The 24,208-nt window shown below is 39.2% G+C and overlaps 1 protein-coding gene across 6 annotated transcripts in view; it reads left to right on the forward strand.

Moving 5' to 3' along the window:
- TC2N (tandem C2 domains, nuclear) overlaps positions 1-14,944 on the forward strand; it is a 37,895-nt gene extending 22,951 nt beyond the window's left edge. For 2 of the 6 annotated variants that reach the window (XM_070753205.1, XM_070753196.1), the window contains 8 exons: positions 3,453-3,544; positions 4,195-4,270; positions 6,429-6,529; positions 8,390-8,506; positions 10,856-11,047; positions 12,311-12,425; positions 13,134-13,333; positions 14,259-14,944. In XM_070753205.1, the coding sequence (XP_070609306.1) occupies positions 3,453-3,544; positions 4,195-4,270; positions 6,429-6,529; positions 8,390-8,506; positions 10,856-11,047; positions 12,311-12,425; positions 13,134-13,333; positions 14,259-14,369 (1,004 nt within the window). In that variant the 3' untranslated portion in view covers positions 14,370-14,944. The remainder of the gene's footprint in view (positions 1-3,452; positions 3,545-4,194; positions 4,271-6,428; positions 6,530-8,389; positions 8,507-10,855; positions 11,048-12,310; positions 12,426-13,133; positions 13,334-14,258) is intronic. The other 4 variants (XM_070753232.1, XM_070753223.1, XM_070753214.1 and 1 more) reach the window with 3 other exon arrangements.
- Positions 14,945-24,208: the final 9,264 nt, after the last annotated feature.

The following is a 24,208-nucleotide window of genomic DNA, read 5'->3' on the forward strand; positions in this document are numbered from 1 at the left end:
GGCCGAAGCGTGGGGCGGAGTAGGCGGTGGCGGCTGCTTCAGGCCCGCCCCCGAGCTGAGCTTCCTTTGGCTTCCTTCGGGGCAAAGCTGCAAAGCTCACCTGCCACCTCGAAGGAAGCCAAAGGAAGCTCAGCTCAACGAGGACCGGCTGTTGGTCCCTTGAAGCTGCCACCGCCGCCGCCGCCGCCCACTGCGGAGATCCCTTCGCCCGAATGGAGGCGGCGGGCTCAAGGGACCAAGAGCCAGTCCTTTTCGGAGCTGCGTTGCTTGAGGAGATCCCTTCGCCTGGACGCTGAGGCTGCAACAATTCAGCGCCGAGAAAGACCGGCTCTTGGTCCCTTGAGCCCGCCGCCTCCGTTCGGGTGAAGGGATCTCCGCAGTGGGTGGCGGCGGCAGTGGCAGCTTCAAGGGACCAACAGCCGGTCCTCGTTGAGCTGAGCTTCTTTTGGCTTCCTTCGAGGCAGCAGGTGAGCTTTGCAGCTCTTGCCTCGAAGGAAGCCAAAGGAAGCTCAGCTCGGGGGCGGGCCTGAAGCAGCCGCCGCCACCTACTCCGCCCCGCGCTTCGGCCGCACCGGGAGCTCTGGTGGGCGCGGGGCAGCAGGGCAAGCCACGAAGGTGGCGCAGCATGGGTCAAGCGGGAGGGCACAGCAGTAGTCGTAAGGCAGCGGTGGGGCGGTTGGCTGCAAGGCACCGGCGGCGGCGGCCTGATGTGTTGCAGGACGCCGTACATTGCTGGCGCTGCGCTGGGCATGGGGCTGGCACCTCCATCCTGGGCCAGCCAGCGGGCCAGTGCCAGCCCCGTGCCCATGCCCAGCGCAGCGCCAGCAATGTACTGCGACCCGATGTCGGTGCCACCGTCTTGGGAGCTTCTGCTTGCAGCCAACTACCCCGCGGCGTGTTGCAGGGCAGAAAAAAAAGAAGAGAGGAAGGAAGAGAGAAGAAAAGGAGAGAGAGAGAGAGAGAGAGAGAAAGAAAGAAAGCAAGAGAGAGAGGGAGAGAAAACAAGTGAGGGGGAGGGAATGTGAGAGAGAAAAAGAGAAAAATGAGAAAATGATGGAGGGAAAGAACGAGGGAGAGGGAAACAAAACAAATGAGAAAGAAGGAAAAAAAGGGAGAGGGAAGAGAGAAGTGGGAAGGAGGGAGGGAGGGAAAGAAGGAGAAATGGCAGGAAAAGGAAGGAAGGAAAGGAGGAAGGAAGGAAGGGAGAAGAAATGGAGGGAACAAGGAAGGAAGGAAGAATGAAATGAATGGAAGGGCGGAGGAAGGAAAGACTTTGGGGGGGGGGTACATTTTTTTAAATTTTTCTCTCAACATACATTCAAACAATACAATGTGCCATCTAATTTTCCCTGAATAAAATGCGGTATTTTGTCAGTAACTAATATCAATCATCAAAAAAGTTGCAAAAGTTTTTTTTCTAATGTTGTCATCCAGGTACATACTTTTCTTTTAATTAAATTCCCTCCTTAATGTTCCTTCAAAAAGTACAACACCAATTATATTTCTAACTTATTAATCATTATGCCAAAGTGCTTCCTTCTTTATATATTTTTCTATAAATATTTTTATACATTTTTCTATAAACCAATAAAACCTTGTGTAGCCAATCAGATGTTAACAAAAGAAAATTAAAAACAAAACATAAACATGTATGAATTTCAGACTTCTTCCCTCCCTCTAAATAGTACATTCCCATTTTGTTTTTTTATGTTAAAATAAGGTATGTGCAGTGTGCAGAGGGATTTGTTCATAGTTTTTTTTATAGTCCGGCCCTCCAACAGTCTGAGGGACAGTGAACTGGCCCCCTGTGTAAAAGGTTTGGGGACCCCTGCTCTAGGTACAAAAGGACGAAGAAGAAGTTCATTTAAATAGCAGCCTTACCTGAGGGGATAAATATGTGTGGTATTTATATGGACTGCATTTCTTTGAAGCAAAAGCAGAAGCTACCGATATTGTCTAAGGAAGAAAATAGTTTCAGGATGATCATTATTTGACATAGACCAACCAGGTGAAGTACAGAAAAGTCCAAACCCTATTGAATGGTTTTGTTTTAGGAAATTAATCAATGAATAGGTTTTCACAAGCATACTGTAACATTTGAAAGCTGCGATTTTAGTGTATTGTGTTATTTTAATAATTTTGTACTGAAATAGAAATAAATTTGCTGTGTTTTTGCTTTTGGAACTAAGTTAGATATTATATGTGGCATTATTTTTGATTTTTTTAAACTGCTATTTGTACTACTTTCTGGCCTTTGGTTGGGTTGCTTTCCTTTCAAATATTTTCCAGCTTAGCTAGTATAGGAGAAGTAACAGGTACCTGCTGTTGTTAGTTTAGATTGGTTGGAGTGATGTGTGATTGGAATATTGAGAAAGGAACAGCAAAGACAGACAGAAGAAGCTGGTTGCATCTGCATGACTTCCAGTCTTCCTGCTAAGTTATTGCGGTCTTTAAAAAATATTTGGTTTAGGAAAATAAGAAGTATGTTAGTTGCTGTAGGTGAGCAGCTTACATACTCTGCTTTATGCAAACACACACACATATCTTTTTCCCATGTTTGTTTTTGTTTGTTTGGTAGTTACTATATGTTTCCAATTTTGTCTATTTTAGCTGTCACCATAGACAGCCAACTGACCTACTCTTGCAACACAAAATAAAAATCAGGGAAGCAAAGCTCTGATCTTCTGTTGCCATTGTTTGCTATGGTTGGAACATTAGAAACCAGGAAGAATTCATCTATTGAGATTCTACAAAGATGCTTTTTTCAAGAGGCAACTGTACTTTCCTTTGACAAAGGCAGGAAGAATCTGGTAGCACTTCTTCTGACTAGCAGGTTATATTAGAAGACATAAGCTTTTGTGAGTTACAGTTCATTTTATTAAACATTTGTGCTGTAAAGGTCTGTACAGATTCTCAGTCATCCAGGTCGTGGTTGTCTTTGAAGGTGTTTCACTTCTCATCCAAGAAGCTTCTTCATTTCTGATAGGATAGTGAGGAATGGAAAGATTTATGTTCCTTGCAGACAGCAGGTCATTTGCAACCTTTTAGAGAGTCATTGAAGCACTCGGAGGGTTATCTGTGTCCTGAGCTGTGCTCCTTATTCCTGTAGTCTGGAATTTTTCTTTGGAAATCCAGAGGATTTTTTTTTTTCAATTTTTCTCTGGAAAATTATGCTGTAGCTCATGAAAGTTCATGCAGTTTTAATGATTTTTTGTTAATAGGAAAATATGTCACCAGACTCCTCCATGTTTAGGAAGTGATAGTAATTTCTCACTTGATTATGAATCAAATTAAATTACAAAATTTTATAACAGTTTATAGCAACATCATATCAACCCTACTCTGGTATAGAATTTTTTTGAAGTTTAACATTTTTAATGTGTTATAAAATATTGTATAGAATTTTTAAAAAAACAAATTGCTCTTGAAATTTCTGTTTCTTTTTTTTTTAGTTTGTGACTTAAGAAGTAGCACATTGCCCTGCTCTTCCTCTTTAAGTCATTCTATGTTTGATCTTACAAGCCCACCCCACCGATTTTTTCAGGTAAACAAGTGTTATTTAGACATTGTGATAAGTTTTATTAATAATTGTAAATGATTGATTACATGTAGTCTATGACCTATGACATCAATGAAAATGGAATTTTGGTTTGCTAAATGATGTAGCCATTAAATGAATGATCAGTTGACTGGATCCAATTTTGTGACCACTTTTATTGCAAGTCTACGGAGAGGGGTGGCATACAAATCTAATAAGTAAGTAAGTAAGTAAGTAAGTAAGTAAGTAAGTAAGTAAGTAAGTAAATAAATAAATCATTTGCCAAATCATGTGGTTGTTAGGTGAATCACACAGTTGATAAACAAATCTGTCTCCACCAATTGACTTTTGCTTCTCTGAAGCCAGATGGAAGGGTTACAAATCATGATTGCATAACAAGATAACAACTGTCGTAAATGCAAGCCAGTTGCCAAGTGCTTGAATTGCAATCACATGACTGCAGGGTAGCGCAATGGTTGTAACATTGAGGTTGTTAGTCACTTTTTCTGAGTCTGTCATAACTGAATTGTTGTTAAACGATCAGTCATAAGTTGAGGACCACCTATGATTCCTTAATATATTTTGATTTCACACCTAGTTCTGTATTTCCTTGTTCTTGTTTTGTTAACTAATCAGACTCTCTTTTTTCCTGGAAGAAGTATGATTCCGCCTCCAGTACACCAAGCAGCATGTCCTCCAGAAAGAATTCACAAGGTAGTAACAGGAGTTTAGGTAATGAGTACTGTTGTCTTACTTCTAATATAGATCTTGTAAACTGGGCCTCATATGATGAGAGGTGTCTGTGAAATCCAGAAACACAAGCATGCTATAGATGTAGGCCAATGTAAGTCCTACATTATGTTTTTATAAAATCAAAATACATTTTGGCTTAGAAGTTCCAGAATTTCTGTTATTTTTCTCTTTCTAGCTTTATTAGAATTGGAAGTTACACTGGTATGTTAATAAATAGTTAAAAATAGACTTCATCGGAAGAAAAATATACATCGGAATAAGTTATAGCCTTAAACCTTAAGTTGATTGAGCTCAACAATCATAAGATTAACCTAGTTAAAATAGGCTGAATGACTTCCTAGACTACAATATTTGATATAATAAATAGAAGCATTAGGTACACATTTTTTAATCCTCTGTATTAAAAAAAATACAGAAAACTCTCTCCCTTTAATGAAAAGCTAATAGATCCAGAGTAGAGGAATTTAATAAAAGTAGTTTGCTGACCTCCTTATTCTCCACATGGAAGCTTCTTTATCTATGCATATTCAAATATGTAATTACAATATGAATTGGTACAAATGTGAAATGGCTGAACCATATACTCTCTTCAAAAGCCAATGCTTTTTGGGGGTGAGTGGGAGGAATCATTGGAAATTTTGAGTGGTTAAGGCATGGTCGTCGAACTTGTGGCATTACATTGCCATCTTGTGACATTTCACAACTTTTTCCCCACTTGTGGAATGGGTGAGCTTGGTCTGTGTGTGATGCATCCCGGCAGAGGTGGGCTGCTAAGGTGGAAGGGTGACGTTTGCTCGCCTCCCGTGGCTCTGAGTGCTAGCGGAGTCCAGCGTAATTATGCTACTGCACCTGGGCAGGCAGCAAAATTGTGCGCGGATACACAGGTGCGCCCATTAAAAGAATGAAATGACATTTCAAGTTGAAGCTCATAAAATCACTGCTCCGAGGCTGACAGCAAGGAAGCAAGCATTTTATTAGCGTAAAGAAATATTCCTCACACTGCACTGGAATGAACTTTATTGAATGTGTTTTTGACACAGTTCATCCTGTGTTAAGTCATCCTTGCTCAGAATTCTGGGAATTGCACTCCTACTGCATCTGAAAAATGGCAGCTTGGTGAAGATTGCTGTAGACCAGTGTTTTTCAACCAGTGTGCCACGGCCCACTAGTGTGCCGTGAGACATGGTCAGGTGTGCCGTGAAGCTCAGAGAGAGAAAGAACAAGAGAGAAAGAAAGAGCAAGAGGGAGAGAAAGCAAGCAAGCAAGAGAGAAAGAAAACAAGAGAGAGAGAGAAAGAGAAAGAAAGAAAGAGCAAGAGGGAGAGAAAGCAAGCAAGCAAGAGAGAGAGAGAGAGAACAAGAGAGACAGAAAGCAAGAGAGAAAGAAAGCAAGAGAGAGAGAGAAAGAGAGGGAGGGAAGGTGGGAGAGAGAAAGACATAGAGGGAGGTAGGGAGGGAGAAAGAGCAAAAAAGGAATGAAGGAAGAGAGAGAGAAAGAGGGATGGAGAGATAGACAAAAATGAGGAAGGGAGAGAAAGAGGGAGGGAGAGAGAAATAGAGCGAAAGGGAGGAAGAGAGAGAGAGAGAGAGGAACTTTTTGTCCAAACTTTTTTTAGCCCCCCCCCCAATGTGCCCCATGGTTTTGTAAATGTAAAAAATGTGCTGCGGCTCAAAAAAGGTTGAAAATCACTGCTGTAGACTAAAAAAGTACTTTCAGAAGCCTAGCCTAGTACAGTGTTTTAGATTCACTTACCTGGTCCTGGGCCTATTAGCATAAACTTTCCTTGGCAGAGTGATACAACACTGGTGAAAAGGTTAATCTCTCTGGTTCTGCCAGTGCAGGTGTACGCTGAAGAATGTTGGCAACCCACTATCTTGTTAATGTAGTTTTGAAAACACCTTTTATAATGCATTAAGGCAGGATTAATCATAAACAGCTGAAACACTGACAAATTTGATTTCTATCAAACACATGTATTTCCTTATACATAACAGCTGACATATCTTGGCAGTAGGGAGAAATATTTAAGTAATGAGAACAGACTTTTTAAAAAGTAATCTGAGTTCACTGGATAAACTAATGTTTTTTTCAGCCTTTTGAGAACAAGTTCCAAAAGTGTTTTTGGATTTATCCCCAGATACAATTACATTATCAGGTGACGAAAGAGAATTTGGCAGGCTGAACGTGAAGGTGTGCTACATTTTTCCTGTAGAGCAGATATGGATCACCATCTTGAAAGTAAGTAATCCTAAAAAGCGTTCAGTTACTGGTTCTTGAATGGTTCCATTAGGGGCACCTGTGGGGGAAAATAAACTAGTTTATACCCTAAACTCAGCTGTTAGGCTGTTGACAAAGAAGCCACCTTCTAAAACCACAGTGGCTCCATTTACTATTGAATAAACACTATAGAGCAGTGATGGCGAACCTATGGCACGGGTGCCACAGATGGCACGTGAAGCTATTTCTGCTGGCACTTCAGCTGTTGCCCTAACTCAGCTCCAACATGCATGTGGGTGCCAGCCAGCTGATTTTTGGCTCACACAGAGACTCTGGGAGGGCGTTTTTGGCTTGCAGAGAGCCTCCAGGGGGATCAGAGAGGGTATTTTTACTCTCCCCTGGCTCCAGGGAAGCATTTGGAGCCTGGGGAGGGCAAAACACGAGCCTATTGGCCCCACCAGAAGTTGGGAAACAGGCCATTTCCAGCCTCCAGAGGGCCTCCAGGGGGCAGGGGAAGCTGTTTTTGCCTTCCCCAGGCATTGAATTATGGGTGTGGGCACTCTCACATGCATGATAGCACACAAACATGCTCTTTTGGCACCCGAGGAAAAAAAGGTTCGTTATCACTGCTATGGAGTAACCAGTTCAGAGATAACACTTACTGGACAGATTCAAATTAAACAGACAAATAATATGTGGAACTTCTTTTTTAAAAAAACTTTGTCTCACCCTACTTTAATTTCATGTTATCTAGGTTTCATTTAAGAGTGGTGCATCTGGCTCCTGTATGAAAAGAATAGAAACATCCACTGGAAAGCTTAATAGTATTTTAAATGATAACCATTCTAAATAAAACAATGAAAATACAGTATGTCTGAGATTTACATTAATCATTATGCAGAACTTCCCAATACCCCATTCAGTTCATCTTTTTCCTGATATACTGTAGAAACACAGATACACATACACACTTCCAGGCAGTCCCACCTACTGTATCTTTCTCTGTGTAATCCCGTAGACATCTTGCATACATAAGACAATAGGACATTCTTATTTTATTTATTTATTGAATTTGTACAATCGACTGTCTCACCAACAGTGCACAATCATTTAAAACACCAAAGGTAAAAACAACAGATAAAAATGTTTTTTAAAAACTCATTAAACACACACACACACACACACACACACACACAACTTGTCTGAAGGGAGGATTCCCCACTCAACAATGGATCCCTCTAACTAGTCTTAATGGGCAATGGCACTTTTTATTTTATATGTGTGTGTGTGTATGACCATCATTATTGAATTAGCTAAATTTTATTTGCAATAGACGAAACATCATACAAGCTGCTTTATGCTGGGTTGGAACATCTTCCATTACGTCTATTCTGGATATAGACATAAAACTAGAATTTTGCTACATGAAATCCTTTTATTTGAAAATGAGAGGAATTGAATTGGAACAGTGTATGTACAAACTACATACTGTTTCATAAATCAGGGCATCTTCAGGCAAAATATTATTTGGAAAGACAATATTTTGTGCTTTAATTTACTTCATTTCATTATAATTTTTATTGTGTTAATTCATGATTATTAACTATTCTGTATTCATGAAAGTATAAGAAAGCATTATTGTAACTAATATCTTAGGCAGCCGGTATTAAACCACTTTTTCAGCAATAATTATCTAAGGCAATAATTTGAATTGGCAAGAGTTGATTGCACGTTTGCTTTGAGATTTTATGAAGTTGAAGAACCATACTTTAGAGTAAGATGAATGGTAATGTTAATCATAAATAAAGCAAACTGACATAAGGAGACTAAGTGCATAGTTGTGTTTTCCTAGGTTGCATTGTTTAATTTTCAATTTTGTAGTGCAGAGATTTGAACTTGTCATCTACTTGTGAAGAACACCCTCAAATTTCTATCAAAGGAATCCTCACCCTACACAAACCTGTGCAGTTCAGATGTTTAGCGAAAGAAGCTTCCAATGTAAGTAGCATTTAAAAAACAACAGCATAAAATTTATTTTGCTCGTACACAGTTTGGCAGAGTCCCTTGCTGCTGTCTGGAATATGGCCAAGAGCGAAGGCTCTTGACCAAATTATGCCTTTGCGACCTCTCTGTGGCAGCAGACCCTGGAGATCTCCTTGGTTTACTGAGGAACTCTGGGGGATGAAACGCCAGAAGAGATGTCTAGAGAAGCGTTGGAGGAAAAGTAAATCCAAATCCAACCGAACCCTTGTAAAAGCTCACATGGAGATTTACGAAGTGGCAATCAGGATGACAAGACGTGTGTATAATGTCGCCCTGATTGCATCTACGGAATATCGCCTAGCTGCCCTGTTTAGGGTGACTCGCTCCCTCCTTAACCAGGGGGGAGTTGACGAACCCTTGCAGGGTAGTGCTGAGGAGTTTAATAAGTTTATCGCAGATAAAATCTCTCAGGTGTGGATGGACCTTGACTCCAATTGGAACGCAGCATCAGCTGACAACGAGTCAGACGAGGTGACAGGGGCCCGTCTTAGTCCACCTGACTGGGAGGAGTTTGACCTGGTAACATCTGATGAAGTGGACAAGGCCATTGGAGCTGTGAGTTCTGCCACCTGTTTATTGGACCCGTGTCTCTCCTGGCTGATATGGAGCTAGGTACAGGAGATTACCAATGCTTCTTGGAGGGACGGGTCCTTTCTGGCACTCATGCGCCCCCCTCCAAGAAACATTTCCTTGACCCAGCTGTATGTAACAACTATTGTCCTGTCTCCAATCTTCCCTTTATGTGGAAGGTTGTTGAGAAGGTGGTGGCGCTCCAGTTCCAAAGGTCCTTGGATGAAGCTGATTATCTAGACCCTCAACAGTCAGGATTCAGGCCCGGCTACAGCATGGAAACTGCTTTGGTCACAGTGATGGATGATCTCTGGTGGGCCTGGGATAGGGGTTCATCCTCTATCCTTGTGCTCCTTGACCTCTCAGCGTCTTTCAATACCATCGACCATGGCATCCTTCTGTGCCGACTGGAGGGATTCGGGGAGTGAGAGGCACCGTTTTACAGTAGTTCTCCTCCTCTCTCTCCAGTCGGTTGCAGTTGGTCTTAGTAGGGGGTCAGAAGTCCCTTGTAGAGTTCCTCAGGGGTCAGTCCTCTCCCCCTATTGTTCAATATCTACATGAAACCACTGGGTGAGATCATTCGAGTATGCTGATGACATCCAGTTGTACATCTCCACCTCCTGTCCAATCAGTGAAGCAGTGGAAGTGATGTGCCGGTGTCTGGAGGCTGTTGGGTCTGGATGGGTGCTAACAGGCTCAAGCGCAATCCCGACAAGACGGAGTGCCTGTGGGTTTTGCCTCCCAAGGACTCCTCCATCTGTTCATCCATCATCCTGGGTGGGGGGAGTTTCTGACTCGCTCAGAGCGTCCGCAACTTGGGCATCCTCCTTGAACCACAGCTGACTTTAGACCATCATCTTTCAGCTGTGGCAAGGGGGGGGCGTTTGCCCAGGTTCACCTGCTGCATCAGTTGCGGCCCTATTTGGACAGGGAGTCTCTGCTCACAGTCGCTCATGCCCTTATCACCACGAGATTCGACTACAGCAATGCTCTCTACATAGGGCTACTTTTGAAGAGTGTTTGGAAACTACAAATTGTGCAGAATACACCTGTGCGAGCAGTCATGGGTCTGCCATGCTATCCCCATGTTTCTCCAGCACTGCACAGACTGCACTGGCTGCCAATTGGTTTCTGGACCTGATTCAAAGTGTTGGTTATGACCTATAAAGCCCTACATGGCATATGACCAGATTACTTACGGGACTGCCTTCTGCCAGCAGCCAGTTAGGTCCCACAGAGTTGGCCTTCTCCAGGTCCCATCAACTAGACAATGTCATTTGGCGGGTCCTAGGGGAAGAGCCTTCTCTGTGTGTGGAATCAACTCCCCCCAGAGATTCATACTGCCCCACCCTCCTTGCCTTTTGTAAGAATTTGAAAATGTATTTATGCCGCCAGGCCTGGGGACACTACAACCAGCCTCTGGCCAGTGAATTTGTAGAATGTTGTAGTGTGTTTTGAATGTTTGATTTTTAAATGTTTAGTTTTTAAAATATTTTAAATTAATTATTCTGTTAATTGGATTTAGAAATGTTTTATATATTGTATTTTTATTGAATTGTTGTGAGCCGCCCCAAGTCCACAGGGAGGGGTGACATATAAGTCCAATAAATAAATAAATAAATTTCAAAATTCTTCTATATGTAATATATGAATTGATAAAAGTAGAAACATAAGAGTGATTATAGATAAGGATTTTCTTTTCCAACCTCATATTTGACTGTTGTTTGCCTCCAGGACATTGAGTTCATGGAAACCTTTGTGTTTACTATTAAACTGCAACTCCTCCAGACTGCAAGACTTGTGTTCAAAGTACAATCCCTGATTCCCAAGAGAAAAACTATAGGAGAATGTATTTTGCCCCTGCGAGACCTCAGTTCACAGGAAATGGATTGTTGGCTGATGATAACACCTCCCTCCAAAGCTTTAGTAAGTTAAAGTATCCCAAGAAGGAGATACCTGGGCTTTATGCAGGAACAAAAATCTAGAATTGTTTTTTGTTGGGTCATTTTATTTACATTCATTGATTCTTCCCTGCTTCTATCAGGAGTCCCCAATGCTGGGAGAGGGGAGGTGCAGGGAGAAAAGAGACCCCTCATTTGTAGGCCCTATCAGCTAAGTCTTCCATACTCACTTCTCCCATTGCCACATTGCAACCCGTTCCTTTTTATCTACAGACGTAATGTCTGAAAAATTATAAATAGGGTGCAAAGCCTATGTTGCAACTCCTTCTTCCCCTTCACCTCCATCCTAGCTATACATTCACAATAGCTTTATATCTCTAATAGTTTTTACTCTGAGGCTGGATTATGTAACAGGATTTGACCTGTTTCGAAAAAGATAGCCTTAAGTCTATTTCTGTGGTCTGGCCTACCTTGAACAGCTAATATCTCCACAAGAAAATTAAAACAATAATTTATTGAGATAGCCTACAATACGAGACCCTTAACAAAGCAGTATCTTACCCTCCTTCTTTTACTCTATGAATCAGAGAAGTATTTGCCTGCTTCTGAATACTGCTTGCTTCCTACAATTTGTAAGTCCTTTTTATGTGGCAAGAGTTTCTGAAAATATCTATCAAGGTCATCTTCTTTACTCTCCATATGTAAAACAGATTGGCATACCTCTGAAATGGAGTTACATTGGTAATGAAAGTATTCTAATTATAAAACTTCACCACTATAGAATTTCACACAAGGAAGTTATATTGTAGGTTCATTTATTAACATCTGCCAGAACCTGCTCTAAAGAACCAGGAAATGAATTCCATGAACCAAAGGTCATCCCAACCTCATGAAAAAGTCTTTAGAAATGTAAGGCAGATTTTTTAAAAAAACAGTTTATAATCTGGAAAAAAGAGAACCTACCATTTTTAAAAATGGAGAGATTCCACAGAAAACCTGACAGCAATTTTCACAAAACATATACAACAGGGTTGTTGTTGTTTTAAAAAAATCCGAATCTTGATTCTTGCAAATTTGGAAGGATTAGAATTTATAATTCTATAGAATACAAAAATAGCATTATCAGTTATTTTAAAAAGATAGTTACAGTTTAATTAAACTGATGTTTCTTTGTCAAAATGGAAAGTCTGATCTTTTCACTTCACACTTGTGTAACAAAATACTTTATTTGTGAAAGTTGGCTAAAATGAAGATGGAACATTTCTTTGCTCTTTGACTCTCGGTGCAGGTGTGTTCTGCGGAATTGAAAATAAGCACCTGTTTTCAAGCAGTAAACAGCCGGATCCAGTTGCAAATCCTGGAAGCTCAGAACCTTCCAAGTTCATCCACACCATTGTCTTCAAGTAAATACTAGAGTCTTATTGGTCAATTCCATAAAGGAGAGCATGTTTAAATACAAAACTACAAATAGCAGCCAAATCTCTGCGGCTGCTATTGTTCTTTTATGATTGTATAATGGCTTTTTTTATAAAGGCATGTCATATCTTGATCTACTATCTAGGCTTCTCTGATACCGAAAAGTAAAACTAAAAAGAAGCCATTACTTCTGAATATTCTCAGTTGATCCTGTTTATTTTAAAATATGCTTTCTTAAAGCCCGCTGTTTAATATTCAAATTCATTTAGAGATTTGAGTAGAGTTATACAGGGGTGGGCATATTGCAGTCAAGATAGCAACAGGCTACATTAAATGTTACATTCATTAATTGTCAAGGACAAATTTAACAGGGAAACTTGAATCATCTGGAAAGCTTTCCTTAGGAAATGGACTCATTTTAGAAAGTATATGTATCAGTGGGTTAAAAAGCAAAAACCTGCATTTTTATAACACTTCAATACTGGGAACTGAAGCTGCTTTCCAGGGAGCATTTTTGTTTCCAAGGGGTGAGCAATGAAATATCTATGCCTTAATATGCATCCATCCTAGAGGGCCCTCCCTCCCCATTTGCCCATCATATTATAATTTAACAGTAACGTATTGTTTCACTTTTGGATTTCAAACTTCATACAATAAAAACATCCCCCCCAAAATTGTCGTTAACTCTATCATAGATTTTTTTGTAAAGATTGTGATGCTCAGCACAGAAGGATTGGTTTATAAGAAAAAAACTCGTCTGCTGAAATCTACTAACGGTCAAGTAAAATGGGGAGAAACCCTGATGTTTCCTGTGAGCCAGAATGAACATGGAATAAACTTTCTCATCAAACTCTATAGTAGGAGCTCAGTGAGAAGAAAACATTTCCTGGGACAGGTTGGTTGTTGTTTTTTCCCCTCCCGCTATGACAGACAATGCAAAAGTTTCCAAATTCTAAACTTAAAGTTTATGTGGATCATAAATTTCACTTTTTATCAAAAAATGTTACCATTAATATAATACTGGTTGAAATAAAACAGGAATAGGAAGCTTGCTTGCTACCCTCCAGATTTGGCTGAATATTGTCTAGCCAGCTGATATTCAGAAAATTCTTTAAATATGGATTTAATTTCATTGCTAGATACTTTCACATTTTTGTTTCAGTATAAATAAATAATTTTGCACCATAAACAATTTTCTCTTATGCAACTTTATATCAGAAATCTCAGATTTACAACTCAAAAAATTGTCAGGAGATACAAATTTTCATTCCATTCTATAAATTGTCAGAAAGTATAAATTTGTGAATAGTTCAAAAACCCCATCCATCCACCCACCCACCCACCCATCATAAAATATAGATACATAAATTGAATTCAATAAAGCTAAGTTTTGAAGGTAAGTCATTTGTAGATTATACAGATGTCACAACATGAAATAGAGGACCTAATAGCCTAATAGAAATGAAATTCAAAGCAATCTTAATAAGCTAGAAAACGCTCTAAAAGAAAGAATTAAATTTTACAAAACACAGGTTAAGTATTATTAGGAGACAAAGATTAAATACTATGACAGTATTGTAGCAGAAATCTCCAGATCGTGGAATGTAAAAATTACATTCCATGTAATTTTTTTCAAAATCCTAAAAACAAAATAAAAGGTAACATCATCTTTTTAGAATCCATTTTTAAGGAAATGCATATTTTATCAGCACACACTGTCACTCATCTTAGCATACATGATTTTTATACACTGATCAATATAAATGTCATAACAGCTTTTGGTGCCTTTATAATGATTCTTTGTTTTTCTTATCATGCAGGTTTGGTTAAGCAGTGACAGCAACAATGCAGAAGCTGTTGATCAATGGAGGGACACAATTGCTAATCCAGAGAAGGTTGTGGTTAAATGGCATAACATCCTCCCAGCATGATACTGCTTCGAACAGTCCGTTTGGTACTGGTTTGGACTTGAGTCCAGAGACTTTTGCACTTATTTAAAATGACCAGCCATCAGATAACAAAGAGACAGAAAAGAGATGCATACAATACAATGCATACAATGGATGCATACAATATCTCTGCACAAGAAAATCACAGAGGAAGCAATATAGTTGAAACAGGAAGCATAAGTTGGAAATCCTAACAAAGGACAGCAACATTCAAAAGCCACATTGAAAAATTAGTCATGATTATTAATTCACTGTTGATATATAAGACTTACATGTAAAACATTTTAATATTTATATTTTAAAACATTAATTTTTAAATTAATTTAATTTTAAAACTTTGTATAGATTTTTGTGAAAAATACCATAGAAGGACTATCCTTCAAGAAGATTTTGTTTCATGTATTAGTTGACAACCATCTTCCAATTATTGTTTTGCTTCTAAAAGTATTCTGTGGACACTTTATTGTTTCTACCAACAGGTTGAACAAGTGAACAAAGTTGGCAGGGAGCTAGAAAAAATACTTTACCATTTAAACTGAAATAAAGATTTAAGCCAATTTTTAAGAATAATTATTGTGTTTGATAGTAAATTTGAGATATGGGTAGAGAAGTAACAATTATTTTGTTAATGAATGCAATTTTAAAATTCTTCAACATAAAATTTGCTTAACTGTTTTGAACATAGAGATAGATTAATAAGAAATATTCCAATGATGAAATTCAGTAGAATCTTGTCTCATACTTAGAATTAACAGGGACCCAGTATTCTGTGTTTTAGGAAAACTGAATTCAGCAACCATATAAAATGAAAGAAACAAAATATGCAGCCATGATTCTAACCAATTATTTTGAAAAATAAGTACCTTCTCACTCTTCAGTATTTTAAGATAACATATAAAGTGATAAAGGCTAATAGCACTTGTATGCCAACACACGTCCAGGGATAACTTGGCACCATTTATATAGTTTTGTAGAGTTCCCAAATCTGAACCATGTGAGACCAATGGCCATAATCAAGCAGTAACCTTACTATTAAATAGAGATAAAAGGCAGGAGGATCTGCATTTACTGCAGACAATAAAGTGTCTTGACAACTGAGATGTTTGGCAAAAAGTTTAGTAATTGGAATAGGCACTGTGCAGCCATTGGGAGAAATGGATTGGTAACATCTGAAAATCCTTCATGGAGATTTGAAATGCAGCATGATTTAACTTGAATGCCTTAATTGCCTCTTTCATTAGATTATCAGTTCACACTGAGCTTTCAATAAATAGGATTCAGTTTGCCTCAAAGCTGTTGCCATATGAACCTGGAAGGACACATTTAACATCAGCCCTCGTGCTGATATAATCTCAGGAGTATTTGTCAGATGATGCCCAAGAAAGACATGGAAGAATCCAGCCAGAGTTCAGTTCTTTATTTGCTTTCACATAACAGACAGATTCTTACTAGTCCCAGCCTTATGGATGCACCCTGAGAGATTATAAGGAGTGGCTGTCATTGCTTTCTTCCTCTGTCTCCTCTCCAGCACCAATATGTGCTGCCTCTTGTCTCCCTTCTTTCTGGAATATGCTCTCTCTTTTGTGGGAGACTGCCACTTCATTGTAGTCCAGCACACCCACTCCCCCTCCATGGGAACCATCTCCCACAATGCCATTCTTATTTCTCATGACATCTAAAGTGCACAGGATGCATATATGCAATGATCAATATGTAATTCATTGGACCAGGATACCTCTGAGACCGCCTCCTGCCGCACGAATCCCAGCAACCGATTAGGTCCCACAGAGTGGGCCTTCTCCGGGTCCCGTCAACTAAACAATGTCGGTTGGCGGGCCCCAGGGGAAGAGCCTTCTCTGTGGCGGCCCCGACTCTCTGGAACCAACTCCCCCCAGAGATTAGAACTGCCCCTACTCTTCCTGCCTTCCGTAAAGTTCTTAAAACCCACCTTTGCCGTCAGGCATGGGGGAACTGAATCACCTCCCCCGGGCATGTACAATTTATGTTTGGTATGTTTGTATGTGTGCTTGTTAGTACATTGGGGCTCTTTTTAAAAACTTTTTTAAATATTTAAATTTATTTGACTCTATTTGGATTTGTACGATTTGTTTATGCTTTGTTGTGAGCCGCCCCGAGTTCGCGGAGAGGGGCGGCATACAAATCTAAATAATAAATAAATAAAATAAATTCCAGCAAATGAATATTTTTAATAGATTATTAAACTTCATAAATTTTATTCTCTGCAGCCTCTGCTGAAAACATTAGGAATTGCTACAGACCTTTTTTTATATATATTAATTTTTTTATTATTTTACTTACAAACCAACATACAAACAACATTAAACAATTACATTTTCCTATATACATAATAGTTAATACTTTACAATTCTGGTTTTTTTTCCTATCCAATTGTACAATTTTTCCCCACACTCTATAGTAGTTAACAATAGCATACACAGCTAGAAAAAACAAAGAAAAAAGACAAAATCAAAATGGGTGGATAAGGGAATTGGGAAAACTAGAAAAAGCATCCCAGAATGATCCGGGAGATCAAAATATAAGGCAACAAATCATGTTAATAAAACATAAATTAGAATTATTAGATCAAGAAGAAGTAATAAAGAAATTAAGAGCAGTAAAATAAAATCAATTCAGGCATGCGAATAAACCCGGTAGGTGGTTATCCTATAAATTGAGGAAAGAGGGAAAAAACCCTAATTCAACAATTAACAGATAAGAATGAAGCAACACACTACCAATTGGAAAAAAAGAAAGAAATAGCATTAGAATATTACAAAGAATAATATAAAGATAACATTAGCAAAGAAGATATATTAACATACCTGGAGAAATTCAAAATTAAACCTATAAGCAGAGAAGATAAAGAAATGTTGAATAAAGAAATGTTGAATAAAGAAATAACTAAAGAAGAGCTAGAAAAAATAATTATGAAACAGAATAATAATAAAACACCTGGTCCAGATGGGCTTTCAAGTGAATTTTATAAAGCAACATTATATGTAACAGGAGAATTATTATTAAAAATCTACAATAATATGTTTAAAAATGCTGTATGCCCATCATCATGGCAAGAAGCCAATATCACACTGATACATAAAGAAGAAACAGAGGCAAATTACCGGTACATTAGGAATTGCTACAGACCTTGTTACACTATGTTAAAATGTATCGGTTTCAAAAAATGACAAAGCTGGTACTGTATCTGAATTCTGTTCCAATCAGACTTGGCTGGTGTTGGGGATACATGAAACAGAATGCCCTAAGTGCATAATGAACTATGAATCAGAAAGTATAGTTTAGAGCAGTGATTTTCAACCTTTTTTGATCCGCGGCACATTTTTTACATTTATGAAACCCTGGGGCACATTGAGCGGGGGGGGGGTGGTGTTAAAAAAAGTTTGAACAAAAAAATTCTCTCTCTTCCTCCCCTTCGATTTCTTTCTCCCTCCTTTCTCTCCTGTCCTTCCTCTTTCTTTCTCTCTCTCTCCATCCCTCTTTCTTTCTCTTCCTTCCTCTCTGTTTTGCTCTTTCTCTCTCCCTCCCTCTATGTCTCTCTCTCCTTCCCTCCCTCTCTTTCTCTCTCTCTTTCTTTCTCTTGTTCTCTTTCTCTCTTGCTTTCTTTCTCTCTTGTTCTCTTTCCCTCTCTCTTGCTTTCTTTCTCTCTTATTCTCTTTATTTTTCTTTCTTTCTCTCTCTTTCTTTCTCTCTTGTTCTCTTTCTCTCTCTCTTTCTTTCTTTCTCCCTTGATCTCTTTCTCTCTCGCTTTCTTTCTCTCTTGTTCTCTTTTTCTTTCTCTCTCTTGCTTTCTCTCTTGTTCTCTTTCTCTCTCTCTCCCTCTTTCTCTCTCTTGCTTTCTTTCTCTCTTGTTCTCTTTCTCTCACACACTTTCTCTCTCTCTTGCTTTTTTTCTTTCTCTCTCTTTTGCTTTCTTTATCTCTGAGCTTCGCGGCACACCTGACCATGTCTCGCGGCACACTAGTGTGCCATGGCACACTGGTTGAAAAACACTGGTTTAGAGTGATTAGCTGGAAGAATCCAGATTTTTATGAGGAAGATGGAGAAAAAAGGCATGTGTAGAAGAGGTGGCATGAACTGCAGAATGACAGCATAGAATACCAAAGTTCAAGAGAGATGAAGAATGAATGATTAAACTAAAAGCCACACTAAGAAAAATCAAATGAAAAGAAAATAACAGGAATATAAAACTGGAGAAGACACTTACTCCAAAACAATGAAATCTGGAATAATTAAGGAAAAATATCTCGTAACTTCAAAGATTATAATTAGGTAGCAAAAATTTTGCTAATGCAAGCAGTCCTTGCTTAACCAGTCACTGAGCAACCATTTGAAGTTACAATGGACCCCACCCAAAAAAAGATATTATCCAATTTTACCCCTATATGTGATCTCATTTTGGACACTTGGCAACTGGCTTGCATTTACAGCCATTTGCAGTGTCCAAAGGGCATGTGATTGCAATTTTTGCCATTTTCAAGTATTTGTTTCTGGCCATCCAAAGATCTATTGGATAAACAGATTCACTTAATGACCATTACAATCACTTAATGATCACCATGTTTGCTTAATTATTGCTGCAAAAATCAGGCATGGATACGTGGTGACCCACTTAATTGCAATGGTTTATGATTTTACGACCTTTTTTTGTGGTGGTCATTAAGCAGACATGACAGCAATTCTGGACTCAATTATGGTCATACATTACCTGTATGAATGAAATGCTAATTTAGTTTGATTTAAATCTGAGGAAGCAAATGATAATGGTAAGGTACAGCAGCTAGAATTTCTAAAGAGCAATGGTCTCAGCAAATAAAAAGCAAATAAAAAGTTGTGGCTTGCAATGCATCCAATATAGTCACTGTACAGTGGAAAAATGGATTGTATAGAAGTTGCATTAAAATTTAAATCAAATTTAGATACCCTTCAGTTCTTTGGTTAAGGTTTTTATTAACAATGTACAATGCACTAAAGTGATGTTAGCCTGTCACAAATAAAAAAATATTTCTCTACTGTATTGCAAAGAACAGGGGGTGGATAAAAAAATGGAAACACCTTGCAACTCTTCCGTGGAATCCAGATTTGTGAAGCTCCCTTCGAACAGTTTTTGTGGAAACTGGGTTCTGTACATGTCTATTGAGCTCTGCAGTGATTTTAGGAGCTGCGGTCTTGTTGCGATCCACTCTAACAATTCGCTTTAGAGTCCGACGGTCTCTCTCAGACAACTTCGACTTTCAACCAGATCTGTGCTTGGCTGTGGACATTTTCCCTTCTCTTTCAAAAGCAATCATTACTTTTGAGACATTACCTCTTGCAACGCCAAACATTCGGGCATTTTCTGTTACACTAGCACCTGCCATTCGAGCACCAACAATTTGGCCTCTTTGAAAGTCTGAGAGGTCTGCCATTTCTAGAAGGTTATAACCAATTTCCTTAAATTTCTGTTTAAAAAAAAGGTAGTTTAAAAAAACATATCAAATAACATAATTAAAAAAACACATAAAATATGTCAAGTTCTGATTGATTTGAACACGTTCAAACATTATGAAGCCAAAAAGTCAAGTGTTTCAATTTTTTGTCCACCCCCTGTAAATGCTAAAAAGAATAATAGTGTTTTTTAAAGCAAAATAATCACTGAAATTAGAACAATGAAATTATGAACAAAGCTGTTTTAACGGTCTTGGTACAGTATTTTATTTCTTCTCTTTCTTCTTTTTCATAAACATTGTGCATGTTGTCTAATAGGATAAATGGAGATTTTATGAGGGCTTCATGCAATAGCAACATTCCTAGGGAGCTCACATTCAAATATCAGAATATATAGAATTTCTATTGAATTTATAGTACTGTGATATACAAATGACCAGATGTTTTATTATATATGTATGCATATTTAATGCATATTTTTATGAATATATACAGTATATGTGTATGTGTTGATGCCCCCCGGAGTCACTCTGTGTGAGCTGGGCAGCCATATCAATTTAATAAATAAATGTGATAAATATAATTTGTATACATAGATTCTAGCCTGACTTTGCCTTCTACCTGTTATCTGATTTGTGTAGCAAAAATCTCTAGCCAAAGATATTTGGCTTGCTTTTCAAATGATAAAAAGGTGGAGGAGTTTTACATATACACATATGAACACATACACACATACACAAAGATTATTTTATTGAACAAAACTGAAGGAAAGAGGAAAAAATATCTTTCTCACAGCTTACTAATGACGGTGTGAAACTGAGTATCCCATAATTTCATATTATGCAACATGCCAGGCCTCATGCCAGGATTTTGTTTAAGAATGGTGTGAAATCAATTGACCAACAAGCTAGTGATGCCAAATGTTAACAATGACATCACTTTTAATCTACCTCATGAATAATCCCGGATCCGGCACAGCTATGCAGTGAACTTCAAGTCTTATTATTAACCTACATGCTGCTTTTATTGACTATTAACTACATTGCAGGGGCATATTTTCAGTTAATTATTAGAAAACTGAAAGAACTCACATTTTTGTATGAATAGTTACAGCAATTCTGTAGGCACCTGCAATTCTTTGAAAATGTATCAGTTCTCTTGGTCCAGCATAATGCAGAAGAGCGGCCATTTCTAAAACCAGGTGCTACTTTGAAGCCACACGTAGCAATTCTACAAAACTAGTCTAGAAAGCAGCTATTTTGGACCTCTTTCTAAACTCTTCTCTGTTTTTATTATACTCTGCTTGTTTTTATTTCAGTTTTTAAAATGATAAAATGCTTGAAAATAAAAAGTTGGTTAATGCAGTATTTAGTGTTGCTAAAATTAGGACCATTCTGAAAATTAAGAAATTGAGAATTATTTCAGAGGTTTTTACATTCTGACTTGTCATTCGCTGACTGGTCACTTATGACTACATTATTATGAAGACTTGTGTTTATATATGAACTTCATAGTTAACCTTTGTTAGATGTCACTTGAATCACCTCTTCAGATCCCAATTTAACTATGAGCAAATATGAACAATTTTTTCTGCAAATATGTGACAGCAGTCTTAGGAAGATCGCCTTTTCTATTTTTATGTCCCAAATAAGACTAAACATAAGGGTACTTTACAGGAAGTGCAGTAAAAGTATAAAAGTAATGACACATGATATAATATATTCATTTCTTTGATCACATTCATTCTTTTATGGTACCCCTGGGGGGTTCCACTTACCTTTGACACCGGTTCTCATTGCAATGTTTCACATGTACATGCTCATGTCCCTTTGTGCAATTTTGCTTCTGCACATGCTCAGTAGCAGGATTCAGAATTCAGTCCCAAACACACCTGAAGTGCTGATCAGTTGTGCTTCAAGTGAAGAAATAAAGGCCAGTATTAACCCAAGGGCGGGCAGAATGGCCCTTTTTCAAGCAGCAGACGAAGACGTGAAAATTCACTAAAATTGCACAAAAAAGATGTTGGCACCCACAGACTGACACCAACCATGATGTCACCAGTGGGTCGCTACCAGTTCGGGAGATCTGATCCGAATCAAGAGGAACCCACCCCTGGTACTCCTATTCTGTTGTTTCTTCATCTGTTTCATTCCTTGGAGCTCCTTGGTTTTCGAAGGAGATCTGCAAATTAAAGTATGCTTTCCATAGAAGAATTCCAAAGCAAAATTAGAGATTGTGGTAAATCTGCCTTTCTGATATTTTACTTACTTACTTACTTACTTACTTACTTACTTACTTACTTACTTACCCGTCAGGGTCCTGAGTAGCTCACTATCTGTCAGGCATCCCGCTTTCCCATGGAGCATTCCCTGGAAAGGCAGAGGGCCCCCAGAGGCAAGCAACACAGAGAGGAGCTGCCCCCAGGGAAATGCATAATGGGGCTCTCTGCCTGTCTGACTTTGCTTCTCTTTCCCCCACCAGGTGCAACAACCTCCTTTGCTTTCGAGGATCTCAAGCCCAAACTGCGTGCTCCCAGAATGCAAAGATGGGGGGGTTTCTCCTGGGTAGGGGGAGCATGAGAGATCCTCTGCAGTGTGCTGTGCCCTTCTCACCTCCCGGCTTGATCCTCTGGGGCAGAAGGCCTCAATCTTGGCAACAGTGGAGTAGGGCACTTGGGTCTCTCTCGTCATTCTTAAAGGGCACCTCTGCTGATGGGTGGTGGGCCCCTGCAGTGTTTCAGCTGGCTCAGGAGATGCTTCGAGAGGTGCTAACATGGTGGGAGATGGCAACGGGAAAAGGGGAGCTCCAGGCAGTGGTGGGCAGGGGGTGGGGTGGGGCAAGAGAGAGAGAGAGTCTTTCTCAGCACTGTGCTTTGGATCCGGGTAAGTCCGGAAAGTGCTGCACCAGAGAGAAACAGGATTCAACCTGTTTCTCTCTGCCTGGCTTTCTGGATGGGACTTACACAGAGAAGAAGACAGGATGAAAGCCAGTACTCTCAGAGCCCATGAGGAACTGAGCCAGGATGGGTTCTAACTTACATCACTGCCAGTTTGCTTCCTCCTGGGAAGTGTGGCCGCACCTCATGGGAAAAAAAGCCAAAAACAAGATGGCGATGCATGTGCAGTGATGGAAACTCAGCTTCCATGCAAGTACAGAAGAAAAAAAAGGGGGGGAATTCAAAAAATGCCACCCCCCAAAAGATGGCAGTGCCCACAGACACCAACAGAACCAGTCTGTAGCATTACAATGATGTCATCAGCAGGTCACTACTGGTTTGAGTTAACCGGTCTGAACTGGTAGGAACCCACCTATGATCCAGACCAAGTGTTCCATGCTTTGACTAATCTCTGAGACCTCATGTGTTGAATAATTTCCAGGTAATCTAGGAATTTAGGTTTGATGATCTAAACTATAGTAGATGTCTTTTCTTGCCATCTGCTAATGGAGGAAATTAGCTAATCAGCCCTCAAACGTGGGATGAGGCTTTGAAACTTCACACCTTCACATCAAAATTCAAACCTTGGATTTAACCTAACACTATCAGGCCAAAGCCATCATTTTGAGTTGGAGACTTTGGCTTGCCACAAGTAGAATAGTACTGTGGGAAATGGTGGGGGGTAGTTGCATGAGAGGGAAAAATACTAGCCACACCAAATTCTTTCCAGAGATTCAAGGTCATCTTTTGTTCAGCACCAGCTGAAAGTACATGGGAGGATCGTGGATGTTGAGAGAACCGGAGTGGTCCATGTGATGAACCTGTGGGTGTGGGGACAAGGGATGAAACTTAACCTGAGTGGAGAACTGTAGGGAAAGTTAGTATCGGGTTGCCTACAGTTCATAGCCAACATGACTCTGCTAATAAATTGGAACTTGGAAGAAGGCCAAGTTTTGGACTTTGATTTATTTCTCAGATATTAATCAGATATATCCACAACCAAAGTGATGCCTGGTTATTAAGATAATTTCTGGTGGGATGCCTTAACTGTAGGTCAAAAAAAAGAAAGAAAAAATAGTCAGTGTCTTCTTATGGAGAGCTTCATAGAGTTGGAGATCTATATGTCAGGCATAAATTAATGAAGCTTATGGAATGTCAAGTCCAGTCAGTAGATTCTGCAATCACCTAACTGATTTGCTTCTGGCTACCATAAGACCAATTAGACAAATGTTTCTTTCAAACTTGGCAATGTTAAGATGTGTGGATCAACTCTCAGAATATATTTTTTTTATTCTGGGAGTTGAAGTCCACATATCTGAAACTTTCCAAGCCTGAAGAACATTGAATTAGACTGCACAAGTGGAATAAAATCCTCGACTTTCTTCCTCAGTTGCCACTATATCAAACTCACAGAAAATATTTT

Source organism: Erythrolamprus reginae, chromosome 1 (assembly GCF_031021105.1).
Source record: "Erythrolamprus reginae isolate rEryReg1 chromosome 1, rEryReg1.hap1, whole genome shotgun sequence".
Lineage (NCBI taxonomy): Eukaryota > Metazoa > Chordata > Lepidosauria > Squamata > Dipsadidae > Erythrolamprus > Erythrolamprus reginae.